At 45.4% G+C, this 16442-nt stretch overlaps 1 protein-coding gene across 2 annotated transcripts in view; it reads right to left on the bottom strand.

Moving 5' to 3' along the window:
* Nucleotides 1-2650: 2650 nt before the first annotated feature.
* The window catches only part of col4a5 (collagen, type IV, alpha 5 (Alport syndrome)), a 267143-nt gene continuing 253351 nt past the window's right edge, over nucleotides 2651-16442 (bottom strand). For both annotated transcript variants that reach the window (XM_078211888.1, XM_078211889.1), the window contains 5 exons: nucleotides 15651-15863; nucleotides 12272-12449; nucleotides 11679-11793; nucleotides 8944-9116; nucleotides 2651-4077 (listed from right to left, as the gene is read on the bottom strand). In XM_078211888.1, coding sequence (XP_078068014.1) covers nucleotides 3996-4077; nucleotides 8944-9116; nucleotides 11679-11793; nucleotides 12272-12449; nucleotides 15651-15863 — 761 coding nt within the window. In that variant the 3' untranslated portion in view covers nucleotides 2651-3995. The remainder of the gene's footprint in view (nucleotides 4078-8943; nucleotides 9117-11678; nucleotides 11794-12271; nucleotides 12450-15650; nucleotides 15864-16442) is intronic.

Here is a 16442-nt window from a genome sequence, read left to right as displayed (position 1 = left end):
TCTGACAATCGACCTTGCTTTTCAAAAGCTCTCCTCATGCAGGCTAGGGTTCAGAACTCCTCTGAGGGACCGTGATCCATATAGGAAGATATATCAGACAATATGGAAGGTTACATGTGTGCATAGGAGGAAGAGCATTACTACAGAAGCCTCATATGGATAACTCACCTTTGTCAGAAATATGAAACTTGGGTCAGGAATTCCACACACTTCAGACTTCCAACTGCAAATCTTTCTGTGTAAACATTGTGCTGTGACATAAAAATTGGACAACATGCTGAAGAATGGAATGCTATTTCTGTTTAAAAACTGTAGTTTTATTAAGCTTTTTAAAATGCAGACATTTTACCATACAATACAGGCCTTAAGGTACCTCCAGGTACAAGTTGTCATAAACAATGGAAAACAATCTGACCAGTCATGATTACAATGTAGAATTACTGAGTAAAATGTATGTCAGAGGATGATTTATTTGAGAAAGCATGCCTACCTATCTCCTGGAAACACTTGCAGCTGGCCCCAATATTGAACAGTATGTATGAGAAAAAGTAACATTTCTCCATCCCAAACGCTCTAAATTGCTCCACTTTCCCCTGGAGGATGTGCATAAAGTCAGTACGCTAAACCATGTAACGCACCCGCCTTTATCACAGTCAGCTGGCCACATAGATGAAAAGGGTACATGACATGGTTCGGTCCCTCTTTTTGCTATCTTCCATTAATGGATTTCACACAGCCTGATTAACCGGCTACGCACATACATTACTCTCTTTACTTTGCAAGTTTTCTGATGTATCATGGAGTGAAGTGTGCATGGATTCAAATGCAGCATGTCGAAAGATGCAGCAATATGACCTTAATCCCAACAGCAGGTGACTGGTATCAGCATTTGTCTGGAATCCACCCCACCCTCCGCCCCATCTCCAATTTTTCTGTATAAAGCTGCTGAACTGGTCCTGAATTACACTCAGTCCCATTTGGTGGAATTTTCTTAGCTGGGATCCAGATTAAAACATTTTAAAGCAGTGACACCTTACCATAACCAGGGCTGGATTCACCCCGTGGTGAGATGATCTCAGTGGAAATGTAGAGATCCAAGCAAGAAGAGGTCTCCATTCAGAAGAACACAGACAAGGAGAGTCACCCTATGTTTTGTTTCAATTATTTTTATTATCTTGTCTTTTAAGAGAAAGTAGCCAGCAATGGAGGAAAACAGTCCAGAAAAGTCAATTTAATATTTGTCACATGCAACCAGCCCAAAATTATTTGAACAGAAAATGGTGGAAAATCTCAACAGGTCTGACAGCGTCTGTGGAGAGAGAATAGAGCCAACATTTTGAGTCTGGATGACCTTTCATCAGAGCTGGCTGATGAAGGGTCATGATGTGGAGATGCCAGCGTTGGACTGGGGTAAACACAGTAAGGAGTCTAATAACACTAGGTTAGTGGCGATTGCTACCAAATAAACCTGTTGGACCTTAACCTGGTGTTGTTAGACTCCTTACTGATGAAGCGTCATCCAGACTCGAAACAACGGCTCTATTCTCTCCCCACAGATGCTGTCAGACCTGTTGAGATTTTCCAGCATTTTCTGTTTTTGTTTCAGATTCCAGCATCCGCAGTATTTTGCCTTTATCAAAGTTGTTTGATTTGCATGATGTTCCTGCAATAACTAAAAGGTCCGTCACAGTGATTCGTTGTGAAGATACCCAAAATTATTTACATCATTTTTCATGAGCCTTTTAAAACTGAATCGAGGGGAGAAGTTGTGACAATGTGAATTAGGCATGAGTCCCCTCTGGCTGCACAGGTCAAATGGGAGCCTAATGTCTGTCCCAAGGTGCATGTGCTAAATTGGATAGTACTGTGTGAAACAGAAGCCGTTGTCCTGGCGACAGGAATGCTCCAACTGATTCTAACGTACTCATGATCAGCTCATTCCATTGCTGCTCCAGCTTCACCTCACTATGGGATTAAATCGCAGGCCTAGTGGTAGTGAGGTAGAAGCTCGACATAGAAACGTAGAAGATAGGAGCAGGAGGAGGCCATTCGGCCCTTCAAGCCTGCTCCACCGTTCATCACGATCATGGCTGATCATCCAACTCAATAGCCTAATCCTGCTTTCTCTCCATCACCTTTGATCTCATTCGTCCCAAGTGTTATATCTATAGACATGCAACAATGTAAAATGGGGTGGACATACCATAGAGGTGTGGACAGTACCAACAACAATGCCAAATAATGTGAAACCACACCCAATTTTGGGCGATAGCCATCAGCAGACTATCACTGGCAATGTGCACGAAAATAGACCACAACTAACTTCCGGATCATGTAGTCATAGCCAGCTGACTAAAGAGCAGCAAAAGCTCTCCAACAGCCTATAGGTCAGAGGCTGTATTTTAAGATTGGTAATTAGCAGTATTGTTGGGTAAGTACACTTTGGGACTGGCACACATGGGACCGGCACATTGCGTGTTAAGGAAGCGAGACTTTGGGTTGCTCCAGTCATTCATCAGCGAGTCTCCATTTAGATCAGCTAGGTCATGGGAAATGAGGTGCATGATGCTGGGAGCAATCTGGGGTAGAAGCGGGGGAGGGGAAGAAAATGACCCAATAACAGCTAAAACAGGAGAATCAAATTATGTTTAGAAATTTTATTAAAAACCCATTTTTAGAAGTCAATAAGAGAACAGTTAAAAGACACGTATTTTTAAGTCAATGTTTCCTTTATTTCAGATTTGTATTTTTTTTTGTTTTATAAAGTCATTTGGAACTGTCCTGGATAATATACAAGAAAGAACACTTTTGGAGAGAGACACATCTTTGCTGAAGTTAAAATAAATGAACCTTTGGTAAGCTTTTTGTGTGTTTGCTCTATGGTAACGATGGTGGGAAAAAAGCAGAAATGTTCGGACCAAGTGGGATCTGATTCAATTGAAAATGGTTTATAAACACAGTTTGATCTCTCTTCACAGGCACTTCTTATGGCTAATCATTTTACATAATTTCAGACAATACAAAAAAAAGTATATTTAACATTTAAAGGCCCCTTGGGAAAGCTGTAATTGTGTAGCACAGTGTATAATTTTTGCATATTAAAAACCCCTGATCATAACTACAAATACAACTTTTTACAATTTCCAAAACAGAAACTTTTTTTTTAATAATTGCAAACTGCAGCTTATCTTTTAAGAGGGAGGACAAAGGGTCGAGAGAAGGGAACATTTTTAAATTGCCTGCAAAAAGCAAAAATAAAACAAATCAGTAGTTCGATAGTAAAGTAGGGAATCCCGTAAAGTGAATCCAATAGTAGAAAATACTGCAATTTTTGTTTCCACAATTCTGCTACTTTTAACAATAATAGGTAAAAATGCTAATTGAGCCGTTAATATGTGAAGCACAAATTGATGTTATTGGTGAGAATTGTGACGCTGAGATTCTTCAAGTGATAAAAGCCTGGATACATCATATACACATTTTTCAGTACTTACAAAAAAAACCGAGGAAGTAACAGGTTGATTATTAATTATTAATATTTAAGAACCTGGATGCAGTAGTTGGTTAGTAGCACCATGAGAAAAAAAATTGCTTTCAAAAACAAACAAAAATAAAATGAAGATGTAAGCAGTCTCGTTGTTGTAATGTTTTCAGTGCATTACTCTTAAATTGACAGAAAGTGCCATTTTGGGGTCACCTCTTCCCACTACAGAAACAGAACAGGAGGCACCACTGTTTCTCGCTCCACAACGCCGCAGTTTCTTGCTTGTTACTTTCCAAAATGCACTGATTACTCTTTACATGAGGTACGTACAAACGAATATTATGTGTGAACAGTTTTTTTTTGTTTTTTTGTGTGTTTGTTTTTGCTTCGCACAGTAGCACCATTGTAAATGGAAGACAGAGCGCCCTACAGTTTGTTTTTTACTTATTGAGCTGGATTTCTTCTTCTCGGCCGATTTCGGGTTGTTGTTTCAGTGCCGGCTGCCAATGCATTACGTCCTTTTCATACACACTTGACAGCGGCTCACGCGTGTTCGGAGTTCTCCAGCTTTCAGAGTCTCGGATTGCGGTTTACTGTTGTACGGAAGGGATAAATAAACGAGGAAGTAAAAACCAAACTAACTTTATTACACAAATAGAGGTACCCATTCTAGACATGTCCAACACCACCCTACCTCTCCTGAAGGCACTGGCATGCACTGGGTGACGGGTTCTGGAGTGTCGCAGGCTATGTTCGGCACAGCATTGTGGGCCGAAGGGCCTGTTCCTGAGCTGTACTGTTCTATGCTCTATGCTGCCACAGTGGAGCCAGATTGGAGCATCATGTGCATGCATTTCCAGCAGGGTACATAAGATAATGGTCTGAAACGAGGAACCTATCTTGATTTCCCCTCCCTAGCTCAGAAATCTTGAGACCAGCAGTACCGAATGATTGCTAATTCTGTACAGGTCTAGATCTTCATTTTTCAATCCCACACTCCCATCCATTGATTCCGTCTACACTTCCCACTGTCTCGGAAAAGCAGCCAGCATAATCAAGGACCCCACCCACCCCAAACATACTTGCCGGAATTTTACCACCCCGCCTGCCCAAAACTCGTAGGATCCCGTCCAAGAGCGACGTCCGTGGAGAATGCCGTTTGGTGAGCCTCACCCGCTCTGATTCTGGGGCAGGCGAGGCGGTAAAATTCTGGCCACTCTCTTCTACCTTCTTCCATCGGTAAAAAGGTACAAAAGTCTGAGATCACGCACCAACCGACTCAAGAACAGCTTCTTCCCAGCTGCCATCAGACTTTTTTGGACCTACCTCGCACAAAGTTGATCTTTCTCTACACACTATCTATGATTGTAACACTACATTCTGCACTCTCTTCTTTCCTTCTCTATGAATGGTATGCTTTGTCTGTATAGCGTGCAAGAAATAATACTTCTCACTATATACTAATACATGTGATAATAATAAATCAAATCAAACCAAACCACACAGTGCACAATAATTATTTTAAATTTGTGACAGTCACCCTCCCTAGAATCATCCCTTTTCAAGTTACTGAATGATGCAGAATTCTTCACAATCACTTTTTACCCAGAACCAGGGGAAGTGGCACCTGGATATTTTGACGGATATAGTCATTGAGCCAGGGCAGACCCAGTGGTTCTGCGTGAGCCACTACGCTTCAGATCTCATTATAGCCTTGGTCCAAACATGGACAAAAGAACTAAATTCAAGAGGTGAGGTGAAAGTAACTGCCCTTGACATCAAGGCAGAATGGCAACAGGCCCTAGTAAAATTGAAGTCAATGGGAACCAGGGGGAAAACTTTCCATTGTTGGAGTCATATCTTTCACAAAGGAAGATGGTTGGAGGTCAAGGACAGGACGGTTCAGCACCAGGGCATCACTTCAAGAGTTCCTCAGGATAGTGTCCAAGGCCCAACCATCTTCAGCTGCTTCATTAATGACCTTCCCTCCATCATAAGGTCAGAAATGAGAATGTCCACTGATGATTGCACAATGTTCAGCACCATTCGCACCTTCTCAGATACTGAAGCAGTCTAAACTCGCATTCTTTAAGACCTGGGCAACATTAAAATTTGGTCTGACAAGTAGAAACATAGAAAACTACAGCACAAAACAGGCCCTTCGGCCCCACAAGTTGTGCCGAACATATCCCTACCTTTTAGGCCTACCTATAACCCTCCATCCTATTAAGTCCCATGTACTCATCCAGGAGTCTCTTAAAAGACCCTATTGAGTTTGCCTCCACCACCACTGACGGCAGCCGATTCCACTCGCCCACCACCCTGTGTGAAAAACTTCCCCCTAACATTTCCCCTGTACCTACTCCCCAGCACCTTAAACCTGTGTCCTCTCGTAGCAGCCATTTCCACCCTGGGAAAAAGCCTCTGAGAGTCCACCCAATCTATGCCTCTCAACATCTTATATACCTCTATAGAAACATAGAAATTCAGTGACATTTGCATTCCACAAGTGCCAGACAATGGCTCTCTCCAATAAGAGAGAATTTAACCATCTCCTCTTAATGGCATTACCATCACTAAATCCCCCACCACCCTGGGGAATACCATTGACCAGAAACCTAACTGGACCAGCCATATAAATACTGTGGCTACAATAGCAGGTCAGAGGTTAGGAATTCTGTGGTAAGTAATTAATCTCCTGACTCCCCAAAGCCTGTCTACCATCTACAAGGCACAAGGTAGGAATGTGATGGAATACTCCTCGCTTGCTTGGATGAGTGCAGATCCAACAACACTCAAGAAGCTTGATATCATCCAGGACAAAGCAGCCCATCTCATCAGCATCTTACATATCACCTTAAAGATTCACTCCTCCACTACTGGTGCAGAGGGGCAACAGGTGTATCATCTACAAGATGTACTGGAGAAACTTGCCAAAGGTCCTTAGGCAGCACATTCCAAACCCAGGATCTACCACCGAGGAGGACAAGGGCAGCAGATACATGGGAACACCGCCACCACCTGTGGGTTTCCCTCCAAGCCATCATGACTTGGAACTATATCACTCTTCCTTCCCTGTTACTTGGTCAAAACTCTGGAACTCGCTTCCAAACAGAACTGTGGGTGTACCTACACCAGATGGATCCCAGCAATTTGTGAAGGCAGCCCACCACCTTCTCAAGGGCAATAGAAATGGGGAACACAAAATGGAATTTCTAGTGATGCTCACATCCCATCAACATGGAAAAGGAGAAAATAAAAGTTCAGACATCACAGGATCAATTTCAGGTCTGTGCATGGATATGGGAGGGAGCCATTTTAACATTTCCATCACCCTGATTGGAGGGAGTACTGCCCATGCAGGGACATCTACGGTCAGTTTAATTTTAATGGTGGCAGTGAGCTCTGAGTATCAAGATTACTTGTGGTGGGAAGTTGGTGGCAAATTTAATACGGCTGCAACCAAACAGCAGCCAACATCTGCTGTTGAGATTTACATACAAAGGATAAACAGTTGGGTGAGTACCAGAAGACACCTGGGGCAACATGACTCAACAGAAGGTGTGATGCGGAGATGCCAGCATTTGACTGGGGTAAACACAGTAAGAAGTCTCACAACACCAGGTTAAAGTTCAACAGGTTTATTTGGTTAGTTTTCAGAGCGCTCGCTGCTCCTTCGTCAGGTGAGTGGGATTTCAGTTCACAAACAGGGCATATAAAGACACAAACTCAATTTACAAAATAATGGTTGGAATGCAATGCTTTACAGGTAATCAAGTCTTAAAGGTACAGACAATGTGAGTGGAGAGAGGGTTAAGTACAGGTTAAAGAGATGTGTATTGTCTCCAGCCGGGACAGTTAGTGAGATTTTGCAAGCCCAGGCAAGTCGTGGGGGTTACAGATAGTGTGACATGAACCCAAGATCCCGGTTGAGGCCGTCCTCATGTGCGTTTACCCGAAGATCAGAGGCCAAATGCCCGTGACCGCTGAAGTGCTCCCCCACAGAAAGAGAACACTCTTGCCTGGTGATTGTCGAGCGGTGTTCATTCATCCGTTGTCGTAGCGTCTGCATGGTTTCCCCAATGTACCATGCCTTGGGACATTCTTTCCTGCAGCGTATCAGGTAGACAACGTTGGCCGAGTTGCAAGAGTATGTCTGGTGGATGGTGTTCTCACGTGAGATGATGGCATCCATGTCGATGATCCGGCACGTCTTGCAGAGGTTGCTGTGGCAGGGTTGTGTGGTGTCATGGTCACTGTTCTCCTGAAGGCTGGGTAGTTTGCTGCGGACAATGGTCTGTTTGAGGTTGTGTGGTTGTTTGAAGGCAAGAAGTGGGGGTGTGGGGAAGTTCCGATGCACCACAGCAAAAAACCGCACCGACCTCCTCAGAAGACAAACACGGGATACGGCGGACAGAGTACCCTTCGTCATCCAGTACTTCCCCGGAGCGGAGAAGCTACGACATCTTCTCCAGAGCCTTCAACATGTCATCAATGAAGACGAACATCTCGTCAAGGCTATCCCCACACCCCCACTTCTTGCAACTCGGCCAACGTTGTCTACCTGATACGTTGCAGGAAAGGATGTCCCGAGGCATGGTACATTGGGGAGACCATGCAGACACTACGACAACGGATGAATGAACACCGCTCGGCAATCACCAGGCAAGAGTGTTCTCTTCCTGTTGGGGAACATTTCAGCGGTCACGGGCATTCAGCTTCTGATCTTCGGGTAAGCATTCTCCAAGGCGGCCTTCACGACACACGACAGCGCAGAGTTGCTGAGCAGAGACTGATAGCCAAGTTCCGCACACATGAGGACGGCCTCAACCGGGATCTTGGGTTCATGTCACACTATCTGTAACCCCCACGACTTGCCTGGACTTGCAGAATCTCACTAACTGTCCCGGCTGGAGACAATACACATCTCTTTAACCTGTGCTTAACCTTCTCTCCACTCACATTGTCTGTACCTTTAAGACTTGATTACCTGTAAAGACTCGCATTCCAACCATTGTTTTGTAAATTGAGTTTGTGTCTTTATAAGCCCTGTTTGTGAACTGAAATCCCACTCACCTGACGAAGGAGCAGCGAGTGCTCCGAAAGCTAGTGGCTTTTGCTACCAAATAAACCTGTTGGACTTTAACCTGGTGTTGTGAGACTTCTTACTGTGTCAACAGAAGGTACCAGGGTCATTTATGAAACATGATGGGTAAGGTGGGTATAGAGGGATATGGGCCAAACACAGGCAATTGGGACTAGCTTAGTGGTAGAAACTGGACAGCATGGTCAAGTTGGGCTGAAGGACCTGTTTCCTGCTGTAAACGTCTATGACTCAATGAACATAAACAGAAGTAGCCATTTGTCTAGCGATTGTACCATTAGCAAAAACCAAAGAACAAGGCATTTGCATTCAAAGGTGCACATAATTGATTGCTACAATTTTAGCTATTCCTCACCTGAACATCTCCGTCATCTCAACCGTGGCTAACCAGAAGCTGTACGAGTTGGCATAATAGTTGCAAGTGCCCCGGCCATGGCATTCGATGAATGGTGCAGATCGGAATTCTTCTAGACAGGAACCAGGAGAAGCTAAAGCTTGGCCAGATCCTTCAGCACCAGCACTGGTGTGCTGCGAAAACCAACAGAAAAACATTTTTGACATTTCAACCCATTTAACGTTTCATTGCTAATGTTGCTTTGAATGATATTTCAGGTGTATGTTATTAAGCCTAGCTCCCCGGCACCATCATAGGAACGGTGCACCTGTTTAAATTAAGCATAGTATCATCATGTGGGCGGCATGGTGGCACAGTGGTTAGCACTGCTGCCTCTCAGTGCCAGGGACCCGGGTTCAATTCCCGGCTTGGGTCATTGTCTGTGCGGAATCTGCACTTTCGCCCTGTGTCTGCGTGCGTTTCCTCCGGGTGCTCCGGTTTCCTCCCACAATCCAAAAGACGTGCTGGTTAGATGCATTGGCCATGCTAAATACTCCCTCAGTGTACCTGAACAGTGACTGGAGTGTGGCAACTAGGGGATTTTCACAGTAACTTAATTGCAGTGTTAATGTACGCCTGTTTGTGACACTAATAAATAAACTTTAAACTTTAAAACAGTGCACAAGTCCACACAATTACCATTCCAATGGTGGTATGTCCCACAAAGATGTGGAGATGTTCGGCAGAGGGTAGCCAACCAATGCAATTACAACAACATATAAAGCAGGACCTGAGTGGAAAAAAATACTTCGTTGTCTCACGAGGTGTGTTGAGACAGAGAACCCCTGCTCACATCTCCCGTTGAATTTTTTCACTACCTGAACCATAGACCTGGGTTTTCGCTACCGAGGGATACATCTGGAGTTGGGCGATTTCCTACTTTGCTGCACCCATCTCAGTAGAAAGGCCCTTGAATGGTCCAGGCTCAGACCCGCCATCCTTGGAAGCAGACCAGAGTTGGCCATAGGAGCAGTTAAGTTCCGAGATGTGCTGGTTAAAAGGCCTACCTTTGTTCTCTGGCAGATGTTTGGTTACATTTTAGGCCTTCTAGCCCTCACATCTCATCCACTCCCCATGCAAACTCAATGTAATTCTTGCCTCTCTCCCATCCATCCTCCTCATACCCTACATACCATCTCATGGCCCTTCAATTTCCATTCTCCCAGTTAGCATTGAGTTCGTATGGGGGCTATAAGGACCCATGTGGATTGGTGGGAGGGCATGAATTGGCATCAGGTTGGAATAGAGGGGGCATGGGTAAGACCTTTTGAACTTACCTTGCAGGGTAAAATCCCACCCCAGCAGTGGAGCCCAATGATTCAACCCTGTCCCTCTCTTCCAGAGCCAAACGATGGGGGCGTATTAGACAAATGTACACTGTAATCACAGCAAGTGGTGGGTAGGGACCTATTTTGACTGTGCACACTTGTTCTAGATTCCCCACGAGGGAAAACATCAGGTGGGATTTTTCGGAGGCTTGCAGGTAAGAATGTTTAATCAATGATACTCTGACCTTTTGAGGAATTGTACAATCTGAATAAATATCATTCTGCTGTTTCCGGGTGTTCATTCGAAAAGTGACAAAGGCATTAACTCTTGCAGACAGGGAATGTGCTTCTAAGGACTACATTTTGACTGATATAATATATAATATAATGAAAAACAGAAAATGCTGGATAAACTCAGCAGGTCTGGCAGCAACTGAGGAGGGAGAAACAGAGTTTGCGTTTTGAATCCATATGACTCTTGTTCAGATTTGCCACAGATGCTGCCAGACCTGCAGAGTTTATCCAGCATTTTCTGTTTTTAAGTTCAGATTTCCAGCATCCACAATACTTTGCTTTTTATTGACGCGTTGCCCCAATAGTAGCTTGGAAACAACCTGCTGCAAAGAATGTCATGGCTGCAGTGAACATTACTGCAACAGAGTGTTTGCCCTGGAGACTGGCTTGCCAGCAACACAAGTTTGTTCGTGCCTACCCGGGTACCAGTCACTTTCTTCTATGTAGCTCTTCAGTCAAATGCAAGGACGCGGGCTGGGAGTTTCATTAAAGCATAACAAATAAGAGCAGGAATAGGCCATTCAGCCCCTTGAGCCTGCTCCACCATTCAGTAAGATCATGGCTGATCTGACTGTGGCCTTAACTCCATTTTCCTGCCCGTCTCCATAACCCTTGACTCTCTTGAAGATCAAAAATCTGTCTCACTCAGCATTGAATAAATTCAGTGATGGACCTTTCTCTGGGGAAGATTAACCAGCCTCTTAGAGAAGAGCTTTCTCCTCATTTCAGTCTTAGAAGGAAGATCTCTTATTTTTAAACTTTACCCCCTCAGTTTTAGATTGCCCCCACTTCCGCATTCTGCCTGTCATTCAGGCACTAGATGGACTCTGAACCCAGGAACATTTCCCCAATAGAAACTAACTTAACCGTGGCCATGACTTGGGAAAAAGCTCAAATAATGATGTCCTTTTATTGGTACACAGTGTTCTAGACTACGCCTACATCAGGTACATTTAAACCTGAACAAGAATTGCCCTCCTTTCTGTTCTTTGTGTTTCCTGTTACCTCAACAATTATGACCAGCTTCAAGGCCAGTCTGTCCTTGTTAAAAGGTATGCAGAGTGTCCTGAATGAAGGGGGCAAATGGGATGGGTAGACAAGAAAAGGAACAATAAAGGTCAAGTCAAAGCATACCATCATGAAGGAGTAACCAATCCACAATGAGATCCACCCATCTGGACACGATGGGATCTGAATAGTCTGACTATGAACTGCTATTATTAATGCGGGCGCTTCACACACAGTGCACCTGTAACAAGTAAAATCAAAGTTAAAATTTGCCATTTTCTTTTTTAGGTAAGAACGTAAGACCAAATTGGCAAACACTTCCAAGAATGGTACATTTCTGTGAGGAAGGACTGGCCCTGAAAGCTTTCCTTCCTCGCGAACAGAAGTCTTAAAACTGTGTCTCCAAGTAAGGCAGAGCAGAAATCCCAAGCCTCTTTTTCCCAGGTCGGGATTGGGGGGCCTGGAGCCAGGAAATGTCTGGACTCTGCTCAACTGACCTGGGAGCGAGAATCCAGGATACTGAGGGATGACATATCTTTTTAAAAAACAGTCTCACAGAAATTGTGGAGTCTTTTGGTGGGTGTTTGTGTAGCATAACTGTACCCAGATATGTCTGCCATGCATAAAATGATTGGATTTATTTTTTAAAATGGCAGAGATTTCTTTTTACCACCTATATATGGTGACCAACTTGAACCATTACAGACATAAAGGCTTACCTGCTGATGAAGGGTCGGATGTTCTCTCCATTTACTGGGGCCATGCTCATTGGCATTGGCTGAGGTGTTGACAGCCAGTAGGAGTAGTCATTCCTTGAGGCAAAGTTACAGACGTTGTTGATGTTGCAAAACATGAATGGCATTGTACTGAAACGCCGCAGGCAGCTCCCAGCAGTTCCTGAAGCAACACACAGCAATATATGTAGAATCATTCAACACACAAGCAGGCCATTCAGCCCATGATGTTTCTGCCATCTCTCTGAAAGAACTATTATACAAGTCCCTGTTAATTCCCCATCACAGTAAGAAGTTTAACAACACCAGGTTAAAGTCCAACAGGTTTATTTGGTAGCAAAAGCCACACAAGCTTTCGAGGCTCTGAGCCCCTTCTTCAGGTGAGTGGGAATTCTGTTCACAAACAGAACTTATAAATGTAGTTGTTAAACTTCTTACTGTGTTTACCCCAGTCCAACGCCGGCATCTCCACATCACAATTCCCCATCATCCAGCAAATATGTCTTTTTCAAGCATTTGTCTAATTCCCTTTTCAAAGTTATTCCTGAATCCCTTTTTCCCCTACCCTTATAGGCTGTGCATTCCAGATTATAACTACTCACTGCTGAAAAACATGTTTGCTTAAATCTGTGTCCGCTGATTGCCAGGGTTTTAATGGACAATTGAGCCTTCAACTCAAGCACAAGCAGGAATCCCTGTCCAGCTTATCGGTTAAGGTTAGCTCTCCTACATGGACGGAGGTTCTAGATACCAGGGGCAATTTTGCCACCTAAAAATCGATTCCGTGCCCGGCGTCAAATATTTTGCAATCATCTCTGTCCCTTTCTAATGGTGTGAACTGGATCATGCCCTAAAGTAGCATTTAAATATCCATGGCTCATTCGACATGGGCTGGCATAGTGGCACAGTGATTAGCACTGTTGCCTCACAGTGCCAGAGACTCGGGTTCAATTCCAGCCTTGGGTCACTGTCTGTGTGGAGTTTGCACATTCTCCCCGTGTCTATGTGGGTTTCCTCCGGGTGCTTTGGTTTCTTCCCATACTCCAAAGATATGCGGTTAGGTTGATTGGCCGTGCTAAATTGTTCCTAGTGTCAGGGGGATTAGCAAGGTAAATATGTGAGGTTGCGGGAGTGGGGTCTGGGTGGGATTGTGGTTGGTGTAGACTCAATGGGCCGAATGGCCTCCTTCTGCACTGTAGGATTCTATGATTCTATTCTATGATTCTATGGCACTGGTTCTCCAGCTCCCAGGATCTACTGGCCTTTGGGTGTGTTATCAGAATGGCAAGAATCAGTACTGGTTTCCCCTAGCGGAGATCTGGCATGATGGCCACGCAGGAGGTGCTCGGAGGCCATTGAAGCCCCTGAGTGGTTGGCAGTGCCCACTTGGCACTCTGGCAGTGCCTATCTAGCACGCCACCAATGCCAGTTGGGCTCTGCCAGTGTGCCGGGGCAGTGTCTAGAGGTGGTTTGTGGGGTAGGGCCTAAGTGGGGGCAATGGGTGGGTGGGGGGCGGCTATACAGGGAGGATTGTGCAAGTGTGGAGCATAAATGGAGCATGATGGGAAGGCAGGTCAAGGGTCATAATGGGGGTCATGTCGGGGGGTCATGATGGGGGGTTCATGTCGGGGTCATGTTAGGGGTCACGATGAGGGGGTTATGTTGGGAGTCATAATTAGGGGGGGCAAATTGGGGGTCATGATGGAGGGTGCATGTCAGGGGTCAGGCAGGGGGACACATGGGGTGGGTCCCGATGCTGGCGACCTGTCGGGAGGGGGTGAGGAATGTGTTGCTGATGAGGTTGGGGGGGGGGGGGGATCCCGATGTCCGTGGTGGGGAGGGATTGTGTCTTCGGGTGCACTGTGAGAGATCGGGGCACCCTTGCAAAATGGCTCCCCAGCGCTCTGCAGCTGGGCTCACCGGTGTGTTTAGGGCCCATCATCCCATACAGGCACGCCACTCACCACTCTCCAAAAAAGTGACTGAGTGTGGGACGATTGCGGTGTGGACCGTGTCCGATGGACCAGCGCAGACCACTCTGGTTTTCTCACTGTTATGAAACTTTTTTACCTGGGGGGGAATGTTCCCCCCGGCAGTTTACTGTGTGTTTGTCCTTCATTCCAACATTGGTAGCAGAGCTTTCAAAATTGTGGTCTTTCACTTTGCAAACTGCTGCTTTTGGCGAGATCAATCCTCATCGTCTAATGTTTCCCCAAATATTTACTTAATTGATCACAACTCGAGCTAATGCTCCTTATTCCTGATTATGTCTGATCCACAATGATGGAAATTTGGATCCACAATTATGAAGTTCTTTGGAATATTCTCCTGTGTTAAAGAAGCGGAAAGTGACAAGCTGGAGTCAAGGGGCGGTGAGCTGGAGGTGAGCAGAACAAGTTCGTAAGTTATTAAAAGTTAGTCAGGGTCGATAAAAGGATTTTTGGACCAGTTAGGTTCAAGGCAGTCAAAAGGCTTTTAATTTAAAAGTTACAGGTCAGGTACAAAAAATACCATGGACTCCTTGGAGTTGGGGTGGCACGGTAGCACAGTGGTTAGCAGTACTGCATCACAGCACCAGGGATTCGGTTCGATTCCCGGCTTGGGTCAGTGTCTGTGTGGAGCTTGCACGTTCTCCCTGTGTCCGCGTGGGTTTCCTCTGGATGTTCCAGTTTCCTCCCACAGTCCAAAGATGTGCGGGTTAGGTGCATTGGCCGTGCTAAATTGCCCCTTAGTGTCAGAGGGACTAGCTAAGGTAAATGCATGGGGCTATGGGGATAAGGCCTGGGTGGGATTGTGGTGGGTGCAGACTCGATGATGGGCCGAAAGGCCTCCTTCTGCACTGTAGGATTCTCTGATTCCATGATTATGTGATTCTATAACCCACTCTTATTATATGTCAGGGCAGCACGGTGGCACAGTGGTTAGCACTGCTGCCTCACAGTGCCAGGGACCCAGGTTCGATTCCCGGTTTGGGTCATTGTCTGTGTGGAGTTTGCATGTTCTCCCCGTGTTTGCATAGGTTTCCTCCGGGAGCTCTGGTTTCTTCGCACAGTCCGAAAGATGTGCTGGTTAGGTACATTGGCCATGCTAAATTCTCCCTCAGTGTACCCGAACAGTGGCCAGAGTGTGGTGACGAGGGGATTTTCACACTAACTTCATTGCAGTGTTAATGTAAGCCTACTTGTGGCACTCATGGTAATAAATGTTTTCTTATGAGAACACAGTTTTTGTTTAGAACACTGCTTTTTTAGGAATGTTTTGGGAATGCTAAATGAGGGATTGCTATATTGACGAATTAACGGAATGTTATAACATCCATTCATTGTCTTATTCCTACATCCCAACAATTAGTGATAATTCTTACCCAAATCTTGACCATGTGCTCTCTCATTCCCTTGAACGTAAAGCAGAGAATACCCATCATAGATGATAGCGGTTCCAGCAGGACAAGGTGGCACTTCTGTTGACTGACTGTGTCGGGTAATCAAGAATCCATGAGCGGCGGAAGCAGATCCAGGAGGCCCTGGCACTCCGGGGGTACCATCTGGACCAGGTGGGCCTGGGAAACCTCTGTCACCTGTTCAAAGATCACAGCCATATTAGCCTGAAGTAGTTGCTAACACAACCTCAATAGAGTGAAGGAAAAGATGGCACAGTGGTTGGCACTGCTGCCTCACAGCGCCAGGGACCCGGGTTCAATTCCAGCCTTGGGTGACTGTCTGTGTGGAGTTTGCACGTTCTCCCCGTGTCTGCGTGGGTTTCCTCTAGGATTCTATGAAGATGGCCAAAAGTTGCAGCGCTAGTCAGCCTATCAGCATCCAGTGCTCCAAAAGGCCTTTCTCTGATTGGCCTATTTGTTTTCTCTAAACTTTGCCCGTTTGAATTAGCCATGTGGCGGTCGCCAGTTTCATGGACCCCTTGGAGAGCCTTCGCAGAGCCCGGGGGGGGTCCATGGACACCGACTGGAACTCCTGCCTTACAGGATACATATTATTGAGAATTCTTTAGCTTTAGAATTATTGGGTTGCCTTGGCTTCCTGTCCCTGTCGGTGGGCATAATGAACATTGTGGCACTCGTCTGAGAAGCTTTGCCAGTTTGGGATGTCATGAGGTTGTAAAAGGCGCTACATAAAAGCAGGGCGTTCTTTATTTGGCG

Source organism: Mustelus asterias, chromosome 4 (assembly GCF_964213995.1).
Source record: "Mustelus asterias chromosome 4, sMusAst1.hap1.1, whole genome shotgun sequence".
NCBI classification, from domain to species: Eukaryota; Metazoa; Chordata; class Chondrichthyes; order Carcharhiniformes; family Triakidae; genus Mustelus; species Mustelus asterias.
This window is presented reverse-complemented; position numbering and strand designations above follow the sequence as displayed.